The sequence below is a fragment of the Pteronotus mesoamericanus genome, unplaced genomic scaffold (assembly GCF_021234165.1).
Source record: "Pteronotus mesoamericanus isolate MK-2021 breed Mesoamerican mustached bat unplaced genomic scaffold, CSHL_Meso_final contig_181, whole genome shotgun sequence".
Classification (NCBI taxonomy): Eukaryota; Metazoa; Chordata; class Mammalia; order Chiroptera; family Mormoopidae; genus Pteronotus; species Pteronotus mesoamericanus.
Window position 1 is genome coordinate 11,020,002 of NW_026555077.1, and position 15,606 is coordinate 11,035,607.

General features: G+C 40.5%; 1 protein-coding gene across 1 annotated transcript in view; it reads right to left on the bottom strand.

Annotated features, from left to right (window-relative positions):
* Nucleotides 1-7,832: 7,832 nt before the first annotated feature.
* Nucleotides 7,833-15,606, bottom strand: part of LPAR3 (lysophosphatidic acid receptor 3) — a 46,406-nt gene continuing 38,632 nt past the window's right edge. Inside the window, exon 2 of the mRNA XM_054566831.1 lies at nt 7,833-8,393. Coding sequence (XP_054422806.1) covers nt 8,068-8,393 — 326 coding nt within the window. The 3' untranslated portion in view covers nt 7,833-8,067. The remainder of the gene's footprint in view (nt 8,394-15,606) is intronic.

Sequence of the window (15,606 nt, forward strand, 5' to 3'; positions counted from 1 at the left end):
CCTTTCCTTTCTTTCTTTCTTTTTTCTTAAAGAACATTCAGTTCTGATGTTTAAATGCCTTTACACATTGGAATTTGACACCTACCTACTTTGACTCACTCATATTGCTTCAAGATTCTCTTCAACTCACCACCACCTGGACCTGAAGGAAAGGTTAAGTAGAGCTATGTTTGTTGTGGTTGTATATCAGCTGTGACCACAAATGTTTTGTTTCTCATGCTCTAATCTTAACTTTGACATCATGGGCTTGGATAATGAATAGCCAATAATAAGCAAGTTATGTGCTTATGTTCCTTTTATGTCTTATTCCCATTCAGCCTTCATAAGATCCATGTGCTATCATGCAGGACCTGTAAATTGTACATGTGGATACTTTATGTATTTTTTTTATTTTTTATATGTTTAAATGTTTTATTTTTTAATATATTTCTTTGATTATGCTTTTATAGTTATCCCACACATTGCCCCTTCACCCTCCTCTACTCAGTACCCCCCGTTCCCTCTGGCAATCCTTCCCTTAGTTCATGTCCATGGGTCATGCATACAAGTTCTTTGGCTTCTTCATTTCCTATACTGTTCTTAACATTTCCCTGTCTATTTTGTACCTAACTACTTTCTATTTCTTAATCCCTGCACCTTTTCCTCCATTCTCCTCCTTCCCCTCCCAACTGGTAACCTTCCAAATGATCTCCATATCTATGATTCTGTTCTACTTATTTGCTTAGTTTGTTTTTTAGATTCAGTTGTTGATAGTTGCCACTTTATTGCCATTTTAATGTTCATAGTTTTGATCTTCTTTTTCTTAAATAAGTCCCTATAACATTTCATATAATAGTGATTTGGTGACAATGAATTACTTCAGTTTTACCTTGTCTGGGAAGCACTTAATCAGCCCTTCACTTATAAATTACAGCTTTGCTGGATTCAGTAATTTAGGTTGTAGGTCCTTGCTTTTCATCACTTTGAATACTTCTTGCCAGTCATTTCTAGCCTGCAAAGTTTCTTTTGAGAAATCAGCTGACAGTATAATGGGAGCTCCTTTGTAGGTAACTATCTGCTTTTAAGATTCTTTATCTTAAACCTTTAGCATTTTAATTATGATGTGTCTTGGTGTGGTCCTCTTTGTGTCCATCTTGTTTGGGATTCTCTGTGCTTTCTGGACTTGTATATCTATTTCCTTCACCAAATTAGGGAAGTTTTCTTTCATTTTTTTTTTTCAAATAAGTTTTCAATTTCTTGCTCTTTCTCTTCTCCTTCCAGCATCTCTATGATTCAAATGTTGGTAGATTTGAAGTTGTCCCAGAGGCTCCTTAGCCTATCCTTGTTTTTTGTTTTCTTTTTTTAAATTCTTTTTTCTTCTTGCTGTTCTGATTGAATGTTTTTTTCTTCCTTATGTTTCAAATCATCGATCTGATTCTCAGCTTCATCCACTCCACTGTTGGTTCCCTGTAAATTTTTCTTTATTTCACTTAGCATATCCTTCATTTCTGCCTGGGTATTTTTTATGCTGTTGAAGTACACAATGAGGTCCTTGAGCATCCTAATAACCAGTGTTTTGAACCCTGCATCTGATAGATGCTTATCACCCTTTTGTTTAGTTCTTTTTCTGGAGTTTTGTTCTGTTCTTTCATTTGGGCCATATTTCTTTGTTTCCTCATTTTGGCAACTTTCTTGTGTTTGTTTCTATGTATTAGGTAGAGCTGCTTTGACTCCTGTCTTAGTAGCATAGCCTAATGTAGAAAAGTACACCTAGAAGCTGAAGGGAGTGGAGCCTTAGGTAATCGCCAGGATGGGGCAACCCATGTGAACCAGGTTGACAGAGTCTCCGATATGGTGTTGCTGGTCTGTGGCTCTGTGTTGGGGAGGGCTCAGAAAGGGGACAATGCCACTGCCTGGCCTCTGGAGTTTTGTCCAGGAGGAAGCTGTCCCCTGGCACTTGCCCTGATGCCAGACACTTCAATTTCTCCCCATATGCCATTGAGGCCCTTCCAGCTGCTCTCCCAGTGCTGGAGCCCAGAGGGAGTGAGTCTGCAAAAGTCCTAAGTTTGTTGCAGGCCCTTTAAGAGGAAATACCTGAGAATCTCGCTGTTTATTCTGCTGCTCCAACCCCTACCAGTTTTTACAGCCAGACATCATGGGGACTTAGCTTCCTGGCACTGGAATCTTGGGTTGGGTGGTCTGGTGTATGGCTGGGATTCCTCACTCCCAATGTATCTCTCCTGATTTCTGTTCACCACACATGGGTGTGGGGCTGCCCTTTTATGTACCTGTGCATCTCCACCCATCTCCACGTCTCCACCCCTTCTACCCATCTGGAGGAATGTGACTTCTTTAATTCCTTGGTTATTGGACTTCCATACAGCTCTATTTTCTGGGTGACAGTTGTTTTGTGGTTTAGTTGTAATTTTTCATGTGGCTGTGCAAGGAGGTAAGCCATGTTTACCTATGCCTCCATCTTGACCAGAAGTCCTTTACATATTTTTTGAAGAATTTGCACCCCTTATTCTAGAAGTAGTTATAGTATCTTCTACTTTTAGTAAGAGAAAATTCTAACAGGACCTGTATCTCAGAAAACGGAAAGTCTCAGAAACCAAGAAGATCCCTTCCCTTCCTTTTCATCGTGCTGGATGATCTATAGGCAATCAGTCGTATTGCTCCTTTCTGTCCTCTCTCCTGAATCTAAAAGATTGGAAGTCTGCGAACTATACAGCATTGGGCAAAAGTAGGTTTACAGTTGTGGGTATGCAAAACAGTTTATTCTCATTATTATGTATTATTATATGATTCTTAAAATAAACAATTGAAATCAACTGTTGCCCCATTCTATATTTCCTAGAATACAAAGCCAGCAAATATTCCAGGGTAGATTCTGTCAGTGGCCAGCAGTTATGAGAGATGAGGAAGACAGGAGGGACCAGAAATCACACATGCTATTCCTGTAACAGCAGATTGGAGGTTTCACAGTGGCCCCTGGGCATCCCTTCACTAATCCCCCCCCCCCCTCAGGAGGCCATTTTCAGAAGTTTCTGACCTGTGTGGCAATACTTCCCTGAAAGTTGGTTGCAAATATGAGAGCTACCTATGAGCTCCCCTTATCTTTGTTCTTCTAGCATTTCCAACTGTTTCCTAAGTACCTGCCCATTTTAAATACTTTCTTGTGTCAAGTACCCAGTCTGTTTTTCTCACTGATGACTGACTGCTATGTCCCATCTCCTAATTTATATAAACTCGTGCTCAGGCATCGGCTTAACTAAAACCCCCCTTGAAAACCCTAATTTAGATGATCTGTTGTGGATCCCCAACCCATAAATTGTAAACTGATTTTAACCCAAAAGGTCACTCGTTTCTGTGACTTCCTTTTCTTCCCCTAGGTTTTGGAAAACTCTACGCAGATCTAAAAAAAAGAAACACCGATATCACCAACCTTCTGTGTGATACCTTGAGGTTGGCTACAGCATACATGTTTATCCTTAATATTTCCAGTTCCCTTTCACTTTATTTCCCTTGAATTATTTGTATATACATTTTATTTATGATTTTCCTAACCTTTTAAGGCAGGGACTTTTTGTTTGTTCCCTAGCACCTAAGAAATGTTCAAAGATGTTGATTAAATTAAATGTAAAAATGTGTGATTTCCTGTTTGCTTTTCTGGAATAAACAGCAGCTTACACATTTTAAATTTAAATTCACTTTAGCAGACATAAGCAAATCACTGAGCCTCTTTGGTTCTCTGTTTTTGATCAGCAGTTCCATTTTACTCCAGAAAGGCTTCCACTTCTGATATTCATGATGGATTTATGATTACACATTTCACCCCTGCCTTAATCTTGTAGATTTTAGGTGGTCTCTCTAGCTGATCTTTACACACTAAAGCTTGAGAGCCACTGCAATCAATGAAAACAGAGCTCCTTTTCTTTGAAATCCCTATGCAAGGAGTGAAATTCAAAGAATTTAAAGATAGAGGTTCTTTCTGAGATTCATATCTGGGAGGTGATGTTTAGAACCATGGAATTTGGGTGTTGGAAAGGTCCTTACAGGTCATTTAAAGTGAGACACTCATTAGCAAAATCAGCAATCATATCTAGAGTTTCACAGGCAGTTTAGGGCAGGACAGAAATCAGAATCCAGATATCCTGCATTTCTAGTGTCTTCTTTAAGATGGTTGTCATGTAAATTTGTGTGAGTGGTGAACTGAACAAATCCATGTCTGCCAGTCATACTGAGGACATGCATATGTATTAGTAGTTTTCTGAAGGGCAGCAGTCAAGTTCTAGTGAAATTTGTGCGTTAGATGATTTTCCACTAGATGCAAGTAAAGCATCTTGAGGAAGGGACACCATTTTTTAATATGGGCAGAGATATGACAGGCAGCCTCTCACTTGATCTTCAATACAACCTTGTGATGAATAGAGAATGTGCAGGCTTTAATTTTAATAATAAATACAATACAGAGGCAGTTTATGGAAATTTAAGTTATGCAAACTTGAAGTTGCTGACATAAAAAAAATTTATAAAGTTTGGCTGCATAAAATTGCAACCCTCTTAAAAGCTGGCAAGAACTGTAAATTCCAAAACTGGCTGACCCACTGAATTGCAAACCATGTTCACAAACTGGCATACAGACATGCCCCTTTATAGAGTATGACATGAACCACACGCTTATTGATGTGCACTGTAACCTTGCCATGTGACTTTAGTGACAATTGCGCTATTGGTTGCCCTATAAGCCTTTGGCTCAGAAGTTTTATATGATAAAGCACTTTGAACCCCTAGCCACTGCCCTCAGTAGTGTGCCATCTGCTAATTTGGGAGAGAGCAAACTAAACAGCACTGGGGAAGATTCTATAAAAATAAAATATAGACTTACCCCCACCCCATTCAAGTAAAAAAAAAACCCCACAGCAACAGCACTTCCCATCCTAACATCATTCCTCTGTGATAACCAGTCTTAAATTATGAGTATTTTAAGCTATGTGACGTGCTCAGGAGAGCACCCCTCACAGAAAACGCAGCTTCCCTTTAAAAATTCTCCATGTCTTAAAGGATTCTAACCCCAACTCTTATGCCTGAAGACAATGTGTAAAACTGGAAGAAGCCCTAAAGGTTTGCAATTTAATATCACATTTAGTGGTCCACCAAGGGGATATAATTCTCTGCCAAGCATCCCAGAAGTCAGATTTATTTTTTGCATGTTTTTCATTCTTTTTAGTGCACGGTGAGAGTTGTCATTGTGTAGAAAATGCTTTGTTGTTTTGTTGTTTTTTTTTTACCCCAGACACTAACAAACAAGGCTTGAGTTTGTTGCTAAGTCACCTTCATGGGTGTCTTTACAGGGCTTACTTTCATTATGCTTATTCATTCAATTAATAAAGAAGGCCAAGCTCTTTTACAGCCCCCGTCCCTGAATGATTAGAGGTTTAATGAGCTAATAAGCACAACATAGTTTTCAACTTCATGAGGAAATTAGCCTATAAACATGGGGCAGGGCATGCCCTGTAGTCTCTGCGGGGCGGCATCAGCAGATAGACAGGACTGCCTGCCCTCAACCCACAGCCTGAGGCTGGTGCTGCTGACCTCACCCAGTCCTTGGTCCTGGGCCATCCCACTGTGGGCTGCGCACATGCTCAGTATCGGTGAAGGAGGGGCACACGAATTTCTAAATTTTGATTTTTAGTATTTATAAAAAAGCATCCAAGGGATGATTATGAGGGAAATTGGAGCTTTGATAGAGGCTTACATTTAGCGATGTTCTTGTTTGGAATTGCACCCGTGGGGAGAGGGTGGTGTCATAATTATTTCAGTGCTTGGATCTTCTAACGGTCTTGTTATGGCCCCAAATCCACCACCCACTTTTAAAACAATTTCATCAAGAAATGTCAACATTTTATTTCCAAAAATATCTTTTTTTCCAAACAGGCAGCCTTCATGAAGGATTAAATTTTCCCACCAATACACATCAGAACACCTTGGACGTACAAATCTAAGAAAATTAAATCTTGCTTGGTTAGGAAGAAGCCCATGCTTTGAATTAAGAATTGATCTGAAAAGGTCTAAATCACAGTTTTAGAACAAGCCTCTCAACGACCTGCAGATAAACTGGGGTCCTAGAATTTGAGGACAAACATTCTTTTTCCATTTTTTGTCCAACTAAAAGAAGGGTTTACTCTCCATGAGCCCTGTGACAACTGCAACTTGTCATTTCCAAACATACATGACTTCTCTCCTCTTACACCATCTAAGATATGTGTGTGCATAAAAACAAAAGCTATATATTTGCACCACAAGTTTTCACATTTGGATCCCCTCCAGGCGCCATTCTGAATACGACACTCTGCTGCAGGGTACTAAAAATGGTGCTTTCTTCAAAATAAAACCTTTAAAGATCCCTTAGTAGCTATTTGGGGACTAAAATTCAATTTCAATTCCCCACCCTTTGGCCAGCTGTAGATTCAAAATGCTTACATAAAACAAAAAGAGTATGTACTTCATGGCAAATGTGATTTTTCTTCTGCAGTAAAAATCTGTGCTACAGTTACCACAAACTATATCTTTACTTAGAAAATACACAAAGCAATAATGCTCCGCAACAAAAGTTTTTTTTTACATTTTATTTGATAGGTAGCTTTGATATAAGCTTCAAATAGACCCACTTACTACACAGAGTTTGTGAAATCTACATCTTCAAATCATAATACTCTCTATTTTAGGACATTATATCTAAAAGCATGACTTTTATTCAAATATTTTTATTACAAGTAGTTCTTGCACATAAATGTTACATAACAATAGCAAAAAATGTAAACTTCTTTTGCAAACTACATAAATACTATAATATCTGCCTTGATGTTATTGTTATTTTAAAATCAGAATATACTCTAAATGCTTTACACAGACAATTTTGGTCAGTAGCCTATGTGTATGAAACGTTTTTTTCTTGCTGACCTGCCTTTCATGTTGCCTACTGAATTCTCTGAAGGAGAAAATTTTTAAGCAGAGCCCACATCAAAATTCAGTCCACAAGTAAGGCAAGAACCAGAAGCATGTTGGCAAATGTGGGCAAAGAAATATGAGATGTGAAAATTATTCCACATGCTGACTCGTTATAACAAGTCACTTGTGGTATGGAGGTACCTGAAAACAAGAACTTGAACTGAGCTCATCGTTGATCCTATATGGAAGGACTTCAGCCTGTATGTCAATATACCTTTTACTCTGTTGTATGTCTGTTTTCAAAGGAAACACCTCTCTCTCTTTTCTTTTAGAACACAACAGGTCATTTCTTCAGCTATAATCCTAGACTTGGAAGTCTAGGTGGCCAATGAATTTATTTCAACACTGTCTTTAAATACAAATCTGAAATGTATAAATATAAGAGGCATTCACACATTCATGCACAATCAGAGGACCACAACAAGGCCTTTTCTTTTTGTTTTTTTTTGCTTCAGGAAAAGTTTTCAATGTTGACCTTTTCTGTTATTACTTTACAGTAAATCCTTATCCTCAGAATGTTAAGCTAAAAATCAAGTTTTATCTGGAGCTCTTACCGATCTGTTATTCTGAAATTCCTATTGAATACCTAGCTACTGGCCATGGTTTCTTTGAGAGAAAAAAAAAATCATTGCTGAAGCACTTTTATAAATTTTAAATGCATGCAGAAAGAACTACATAGGCGTTCCAAGCAGCTACGTAAAGTGGCTCAAGTAACAATATTATTTATTTTGGCCTGAGCCTTTTACCAACATCTTTTAAACACAAAGAGAATGGCTACAAGATGGTGGCAGAGGCCAGAATGCGCATCCAGGCAGCCGGGCTCCGAGCGGTTCACAGGACAGACAGCGGGCAGGGATCCAGTGGGCTAACTTCCCTCTTCCTGTGCATTTTCCTTAAAAGCATTGTATCCTCCCTCCACTGCCCATGCTTTTAAACTATGTAAAACAATTCTTTCTTTAATCTAGCAATGATTAATGCAGACCTCAAATAACACTGTACACGGGCTTTGTTAGAGACAGGTAGCCATTTTCAACAGCTTTCCCCAGTGAGGTTGGGCAGGCAGAGGGCATCCATGGTTTAGGAACTGCTCTTGTTGCAGACCGTGTTTTGGCTGATACCATCTTCTGTGTACTGGCTGCCCGTATCGCTCCTGCTGAGGACCGTGGAGCTGATGCGGGCAGGCCGCCGCTCAGGGTTCTTCCGAGAGAAGCAGCAGATCATCTTCTTCATGGTGCTGTACATGTCCTCATCCTTGTAGGAGTAGATGACAGGGTTCATGAGGGAGTTGAGCAATGCCAACAGCAGGAACCAGCTTTTCACGTGCTGCAGGCCGCACTTCTTGCAATTCAGGCCGTCCAGCAGCAGAACTACCAGGCCCGGGGTCCAGCACACGACAAAGGCCCCTGGAGGGAGAGAAAAGCAAGCAACAGGTGCTCAGACCTCAGGCTGCTTATTTAGGTTTCTTCTGGCCCAGCCTTCTGTCAGTGGTATCAAGGGGCCTTAAGAATTTGTTCTGACAACTGCAAAGCAAACTTCCACCTTTCATCTGAGTCTGTGAGACCAGGGCTTGTTAGAAGCAAACAGCTGAGAACCCCTTGACTCTTGCCACATTCTATTTCACCTTCTTATCTGCTTACTCAGGCCTGGTAATTAGGGGTTTATATTTACCTCCTGCTTACTAAGCACTACACATTCCTTCTCTCTGGTAGTTCTTAGAACCACAGTAGCAGGCCGCTGCTGTCATTACCCACACTTTGCAAATGAGAAAACTGAGGCCCAAATCCAGGGGTATATATGGGGAGGCCTCACACACATAACCAAACACTCTGCTGTGCTCTAAATCAAATTTTCTAAATGCTTTCCTGAAAATAAGACACATTGCCTCAAAGGCATTCTCCTCATCTTTTAACTAAGTTGCCTGCTCAAAAATTTTATGCTTTATAAATCCATGTTGGTGCTTAGTAAGCACTAACATATTCATAGGCCATCTGCTTAATAATCTGCTCTAGACTGAGGTATTTTTGGTCAGAAATAAATCTCTTTTGTGATGAGAGATGTGCTTTTTAGCACATTTATTTATTTAGCACAATTTTAGCACCAATTGCACATGAAGGTAGTCTGATTCTCTAGCCATCTGATTACACCCAGCTTACCTCTGACATGTTTTTCCTAAAATACGAGACATAGGTACCATATTCCCCGAGTCAGTCCTCATAACCTTGGATAACAGTGACTATATCGTACTATGAACCAGCCACTGGTGTAAGTGCTTTCCATCAGAAACTCACAGAACCACACTATGAGGTAGGCAACATTAGCATCCCCAGGAAACTGAGGCACAAGAGAAGTTAAGTAACTTGCTCACGATCAAATAGCTTGTAAGGGACAGTAATTTTGACCCTAGGCAGTCTTTCACCATATGCTGCGCTCCCTGGTTGCTGTGTGACCAGCCTCCAACTGTGATGTGGTTGCTTTCTCCCAGAGTCCTGCCTGATCGTTTCTAAATGCCCTTGTTTATCCATTCAATAAACATTCACGTGAGCTTAAAATGTGCCAGGAGCTATACAAGACAGTCAATGCGGTGAAGCCCGTGCGCTCCAGGAGCCAAAGGGCTAAGGGGAGTGAGGGAATAAGCAAGCAAGACTGCAAACCACCTCACCAACTAGTTACTCTCACTGGTAAAATTAGTCCATAACAGTATTCCTCTTGTTACTTTATCGTCTTTCTGAGAGGTATAACAATAAGCAAGTCAAGTCAAGGATTATAAAGAGTCAGTGTGAGGCCATGAAACCCTGCGAGCTATGGAGTCAGACAGGTACGCCCAGCTCCTCCCCTTATGAGCTCCAGGAAGGAGGCAAATGAATCATTTATCTGAGTCTTCATTCCCTCACTTATAAAATGGGGATAATAACTACAACTGTGGAGGGGGGGTGTGAAGGTCAGCGGTAATGGAAAGCGGTGCCCAACAACAGGTTGGGTTTGCTAGGCAGTGGCTACCTCGCGATGCCAAAAGAAGACGCCTAGGAGGTATCCGAGAAGTTTAATTTTCCACTTCCTAGTTGCAGTGCACCAATGGCTTCCTATTTTCTTCATCCTGTATTGTTTTTGGTCTGGCTGACATATGTGAATAAAGAAGTGGACTTAGAGATACAGCTCAGAGATGTGGGTCCCAGCTCTTCACTTGCTGACAACCCTAGGAGACCCGTGCCGTAGGCCTGGGCTTCAGCTTCCTACACTGTGAATTTCAGGCTAGTTCTGGGTTTTTTGTATTGTGGGTCAGGACCCCGTAGTGGGTGTACAATCAATTCAATGGGTTTGGACAAGTTCTTTTTTCCTTTAATAAAGGAATGGAATGGAAATGCTCATATTGTACTACATAGACTAAGAGAAGTATTGTTTCATGAAACTTCTGTGTCAGTTTTACAAACTATATATATGTGCATTGGGTATGAAGTAAAACATTTCGTACTTTGGGCTTCATGAAACTTTTCAGTTTTACAAGCTGTATTCATGAGTGTATTGGGTATGAAGTAGAACATTAGTTCTTGCTGTTGGGCCAAGTCACAAAGTTTGAAAAATACTAGTGTAGGTAATCTTTAAGGCTCCACTGAGCTCCAATGGTCTGTATTTCAGAACATAACAGTGACATTTTTGTTCTGTCCGCTGTTCCCAAGAGGGGGTTCTATGTTGTCCAGAGGGAAGAACTAAAGGAACCAGACATCAAAAGCTGTAACTACGAACTTTGCTGTCAAGAGTCCTTTTCATGTGAAATTGCAGATTTCCAAAGAAATTCCTTTAGGGATGTTTAAGTTCCTTGTGTTAATGAGAAGGAGGGAAAAATACTGATTAAATTTTTACTTTGTTAAATACAAGTGACAAAACCTGATAGAGTATGTAACTTCTAAACCAATGGGAGGGGAAGAATGGGAACTAAAGGAAAGGAGAATAAATGTCAAATCAAAAAAAAAAAAAAAAAAGGAAAGGAGGGTGGGAAGCAAAACTTAGGAGAGTGGGACAATTAAAGAACTAAACAAGATGCTGGAAATGGGTCCAACTATACTGAAAACCAAACTCAGCATTAATTGTGGTATAGTTTTAAAAAGCTGGTGACTCTGAACAATCTTATGTTTCACAGAGCAGCCATACGTGGTAAGGCCATGAGAAAAAGCAAGATGATGAACAAAAAATTTACGATACGGTTATTTCTACAGGAGAGAGAGGGCCGCTGGGAGGGGCACACAGGGGATATTGGTGATGCTCCATTAAATTGGGTGGCAAGTACACAGGTACTTTTACATGTTTTGATTCTTTAAACTGTATATATCTTCTATAATTTTGTTTGATATAATTCACACACACAGAAACACATCAAAAAAAGATAAAAGTAAATTAACAATATGTTTTCCTAAAAACTTTTTTTAAAGGGATTTAAAGATATCATAAAAGCTTTTTTCCCCTTCAGCATGAAATTCTAGTTTGGATTAGTCAGAGAACTGAAACACTAAATAAATTTTCAAATCTATGCTCTGTTTGTTATATGTGGTTATTCATATACATTTTTCCTTTGTATCGAGTTGCATAATTCATTCAATCAACACCTGACAAACCTTTCACTGAGCAATCATGACATGCCAGGCACTGTCCTAACCAATTTATATGAATTAATCATTTAATCTTCATAGCAACCCTTGGAAATATGTTTTAAACACATTTTAAACCTGAGGAAAGTAAAGCACAGAGAAGTTAGGTGATATGCTCAAAGCCACACAGCTGATAAGTGGAGAGCCAGGATTTGAACCCAGGCAACCTGACACCAGAACCTGTGCTCCTGTCCACATGCTAGGCTGCCCAGCAGAGGGCCATAAAGGATCTTATTACTAAAGTGAGTGATGGGAGAGGGGGGAGGGGGAGGTACTTCTGGCCTTTGAAGTCATAGTATGTCATAGTTGACTATGAAGCTGCATATATCACAATTAACTCATTCTTTGGTTTGCTAACAGAAAGATTTTCTGGTCATGAAAAGAAGGAAGGAAGGAAGGGAGGGAGGGAGGGAGGGAGGGGAAAGAAAAGAAAGGAGGGAGGGAAGGGCAAAAGAAAGGAAAGAAGGAAAGAAGAAGGAAGGGAGGAAAGGGAAAAGGAGGGAGGAAGGAAGGGAGAATTCCAACAAAAACATATGCTGGCCATGGGAGTAAGAAGAGAAACACAAATCTGCTGACCTTCTCTTTATACTGTTTCCAAGAATGACAAAAGGCAAGTCTTCTTTGACAGAACAGCCCCAGTGCCCTAACTGCTGCGCGAGAGACGGGTGCTTGAGCGGTGTGGGCTGAGATGAGGATTGTGCTCGGGCGGTAACGCTGGGAAAAACCACTGAGCTCTCCAACTCCTCGGCCCAGGACGCCTCAGAGCAGAGGCACCGTTTATCTAGCAGTTCATTCTTTGGGGTTTTTACTATATGTCAGCAGCTAGATATGAGGCTGCCCAAAACATTTCAAAGGAGAGTATGTCAGGAATGGTTTGGCCTTGGGAGAATTCTTGGAGAATGTGTGAGAGTCAGACACAATACAAATGGTCTATTTCTTAAAAGAGCGGCGGATGATGGATCCTAGGAAATACACCATCCGTCAGTCTCCCCTCAATTTCCAATAAATTTTGGAAGAAAAAAACAAAAACAATTTTTTTGAGTAGACAATGCTCAGACCACAAAAGCTGAAACAAGCAGTTTTCAAAGAGAGCAAGCCAAGCCCAAGTCACACTTAAAAAAAAAAAAAAAATCAGGCAGTAACAAATAGGAGTGGGAATCAGGTGGTATGTCTCTCTTGGAGAAGAAAAGGCAAAGGAAAGACATGATGGACCATCACATAGAAAGAGGGAAGACAGACCTACCCTGGTCCAGTAGGTCCCCTGAAACAAATGGGAAAGTACAAAGAGGCAGAATTTGGATGTGAAATCTCTTTTAAGTAAGTGAAGCTATTTAGGAGAGGAGTTGTTCAGAGGCCAGAGAGCCCCGAGGCCTTGAGCAGGGTGTTTCCTTGCCTGAATTTTCCGGAGATGTTCAAAGGGAAGCGACTTTTCCCAAACAGGAGGAAGTGGTTTCTGAATGCTTTTCCACATAGAAAATTGCTAAATTCCATAAAACTGTGAGTTTCAACTTCCCATAAAAATCAAACAAATTTGACCTGTTTCCTAAACTTAATTGTAAGACAGTATAGCTAAATACCAATAAACATGAATTCCCTGAGCTAGCGGTTCTCAAACCTGACCGGCCATCAAACCGACAAGGGGAGCTTTTTACCAATGCAGATTTCCTGGCTCCATATCAAACCCAGGAGTCACGGCCCTGTGGGGGGGGCCATGGAAATTTGTAGGACTCAACCATTTCTCTGTGCTAACCCCAAATGGTTTAATCTAGAGAATCATATCAGGAAAATACATCTCTGTATAGACTTAGCAAAACTTCATGGAAAAGAGAAAAGAGGCAGAATTCTTTAAAATTAAAAAAAAACACACAACAAAACCCGAGCATCTCTTGAGATTGATACCTTCAGTTTCCATTTGGACAAATGTGTGAGCACATCAAACACATAAGTAAATGTACAAACACTAGCAGTGAAACTAGTCTACAGACGAGGCATACGCAGGTCTCCTCTGGCCTTGGCTGGTTCGCTGGTTCACCCTTTCAGGAATGCTTTAATCTAAGGTCTACTTTTCCTTCTAATCTAAGGTCTCCTTTCTTTCCTTAGCTCATCCACCCCCTCCACCGGGCCTCTCCCACTGCCCAGCTCACAGTAACCATTACCTCCTTTCAACTCCTGCAGAACTTTCCTCCTCCAACACCCATGTGGCACTGGGCACATTATCTGCTTGATTCCACTCTAACATTCCCTGAGAGCTCTGGGCCAGACAGTGTGCTCAGGGCTTTACATGTACCCATCATTTAAAATTCCCAGTCCTATGAGGTTGCTACTCTTGTTATTATTCCAGTCCTCCATAGACTGGATTGGAAGGTTAGAGTGGCTCAAGAGTTTGTCCTAGGTCCAGAAGCCAACAAACAGAAGAGTCAAAATTTGAATCCAGGTCTGGCTCCCCCAGACAACTTCTTGGGCATTATGCCATGCTGGAGGTAGTTGTAAATACATATGTCCTCCTGTTTCTCATATGCTAAGCTCCCTAAGCATGCAGGCTGTGCTTCACGCCTGTCTGTATCCTTAGACCTAAGTATGGAGCCCAACAACCATAGCAGAGGAGATGAGTCAGCTAAACGTAACTGAGGTTTATTAAGTGCCCACGTGGGGTCGGATACTGCACTGGCTGTAACACCTGCTAATGCGAACAGTATATGGTCCTGCCTTTCCGATGTTGACAGGCATGGAACCTAGATGTGATGATTCTGACTACTGTCAGGAAGGTCTCAGGTGAAATGACACTCAACTGAGCTGTGTTGAAGGCAGGGAATGACTGTGTAGAAGTGAGAAATAGCATGAGGCATTTGGAGGAATGTCAGATAGTTCAGCATGGTTTTAATCACAGCAGGTAATTGAGGATGTACGATGAAGTCTAAGAGATGAACCTAGGTTAGATTTGGAAGGGCCCAGTGGGCAACACTCAGGAGTTTGGATTTGTTGTATAGATCAGACCCCATAAGCCTTTCTAAACAAAACATAAAACAAAAAACAAACCCAGGAGTTTATCAAGGGAATTAAGCCTGAATGTCTTAATTCAGGTATTTGTTGTACAAAATGGATTAACCTCTCTTCCTAGTATTGAGAGTGGTGTGGTATGAGTCATATACCATTCTTGGGAGGATTAAAGGAACCCCACTGAAAAAGGCTAGATCAGAGGTTTTCACACTCGGTTGCAACTCATTAGAGGGTTGGGAAATCAATTTTGCATGTGACTCGGTAGGATGTGGTTCTGACAATCAAGTGGGAGAGACAGGAGGGGCAGGTTTGGAAGGAGAAAGTGGTTCAGTTTTAGTCACTGGGCACTTAGAGGATCTGAGACTCCTCCAGGCAGAGCCATGGAGAAGGCGGCCAGACCCGTGTGCCAGAACTCCGAGAGCCCCACATGGAAATGTTGACTTGGGAGCCGTCAGCAGTAGGTGGGCATGGCAGCCATATGTCCTTCCATTAATAAGTGTTTACTAAGCAACCACCTACCATGTGCCAGCTACTAAGAGTGAATGTCTCCATGATGATTGCATTTGGATAACAATTCTCATTTCCTTCTATTGCCAAGTGACCGGTTTGTTATATTGATAAGAAGCAATTATTTTTTTATTTTTTCTATTTTAGTGATGTTCTATGTTCTTTCAATACCTGTTTAAGAGAAGCACTTATAGTGCAAATAGACTATAAATAAGCTTTCCTCTAGTAAGTAAATAGACTAGCTTCGGTGCTATACTCAAACCAATATTATGAGTTCAATGTTAATTTTTAAAGTATAGTAAATCATATACTAGAATATTCAATTAAGTACTGAAGTCATATTTAATGACTGCAATTTAAGGTAGTCAGAAACATCAACTTAAGAAAGGTCTAACTCTTTGGAAGATACAATTGCATACGAAAATATTGGTAACAAGTGAAATAAAAGATCTTTCAGAGTCCTCAGTCAATA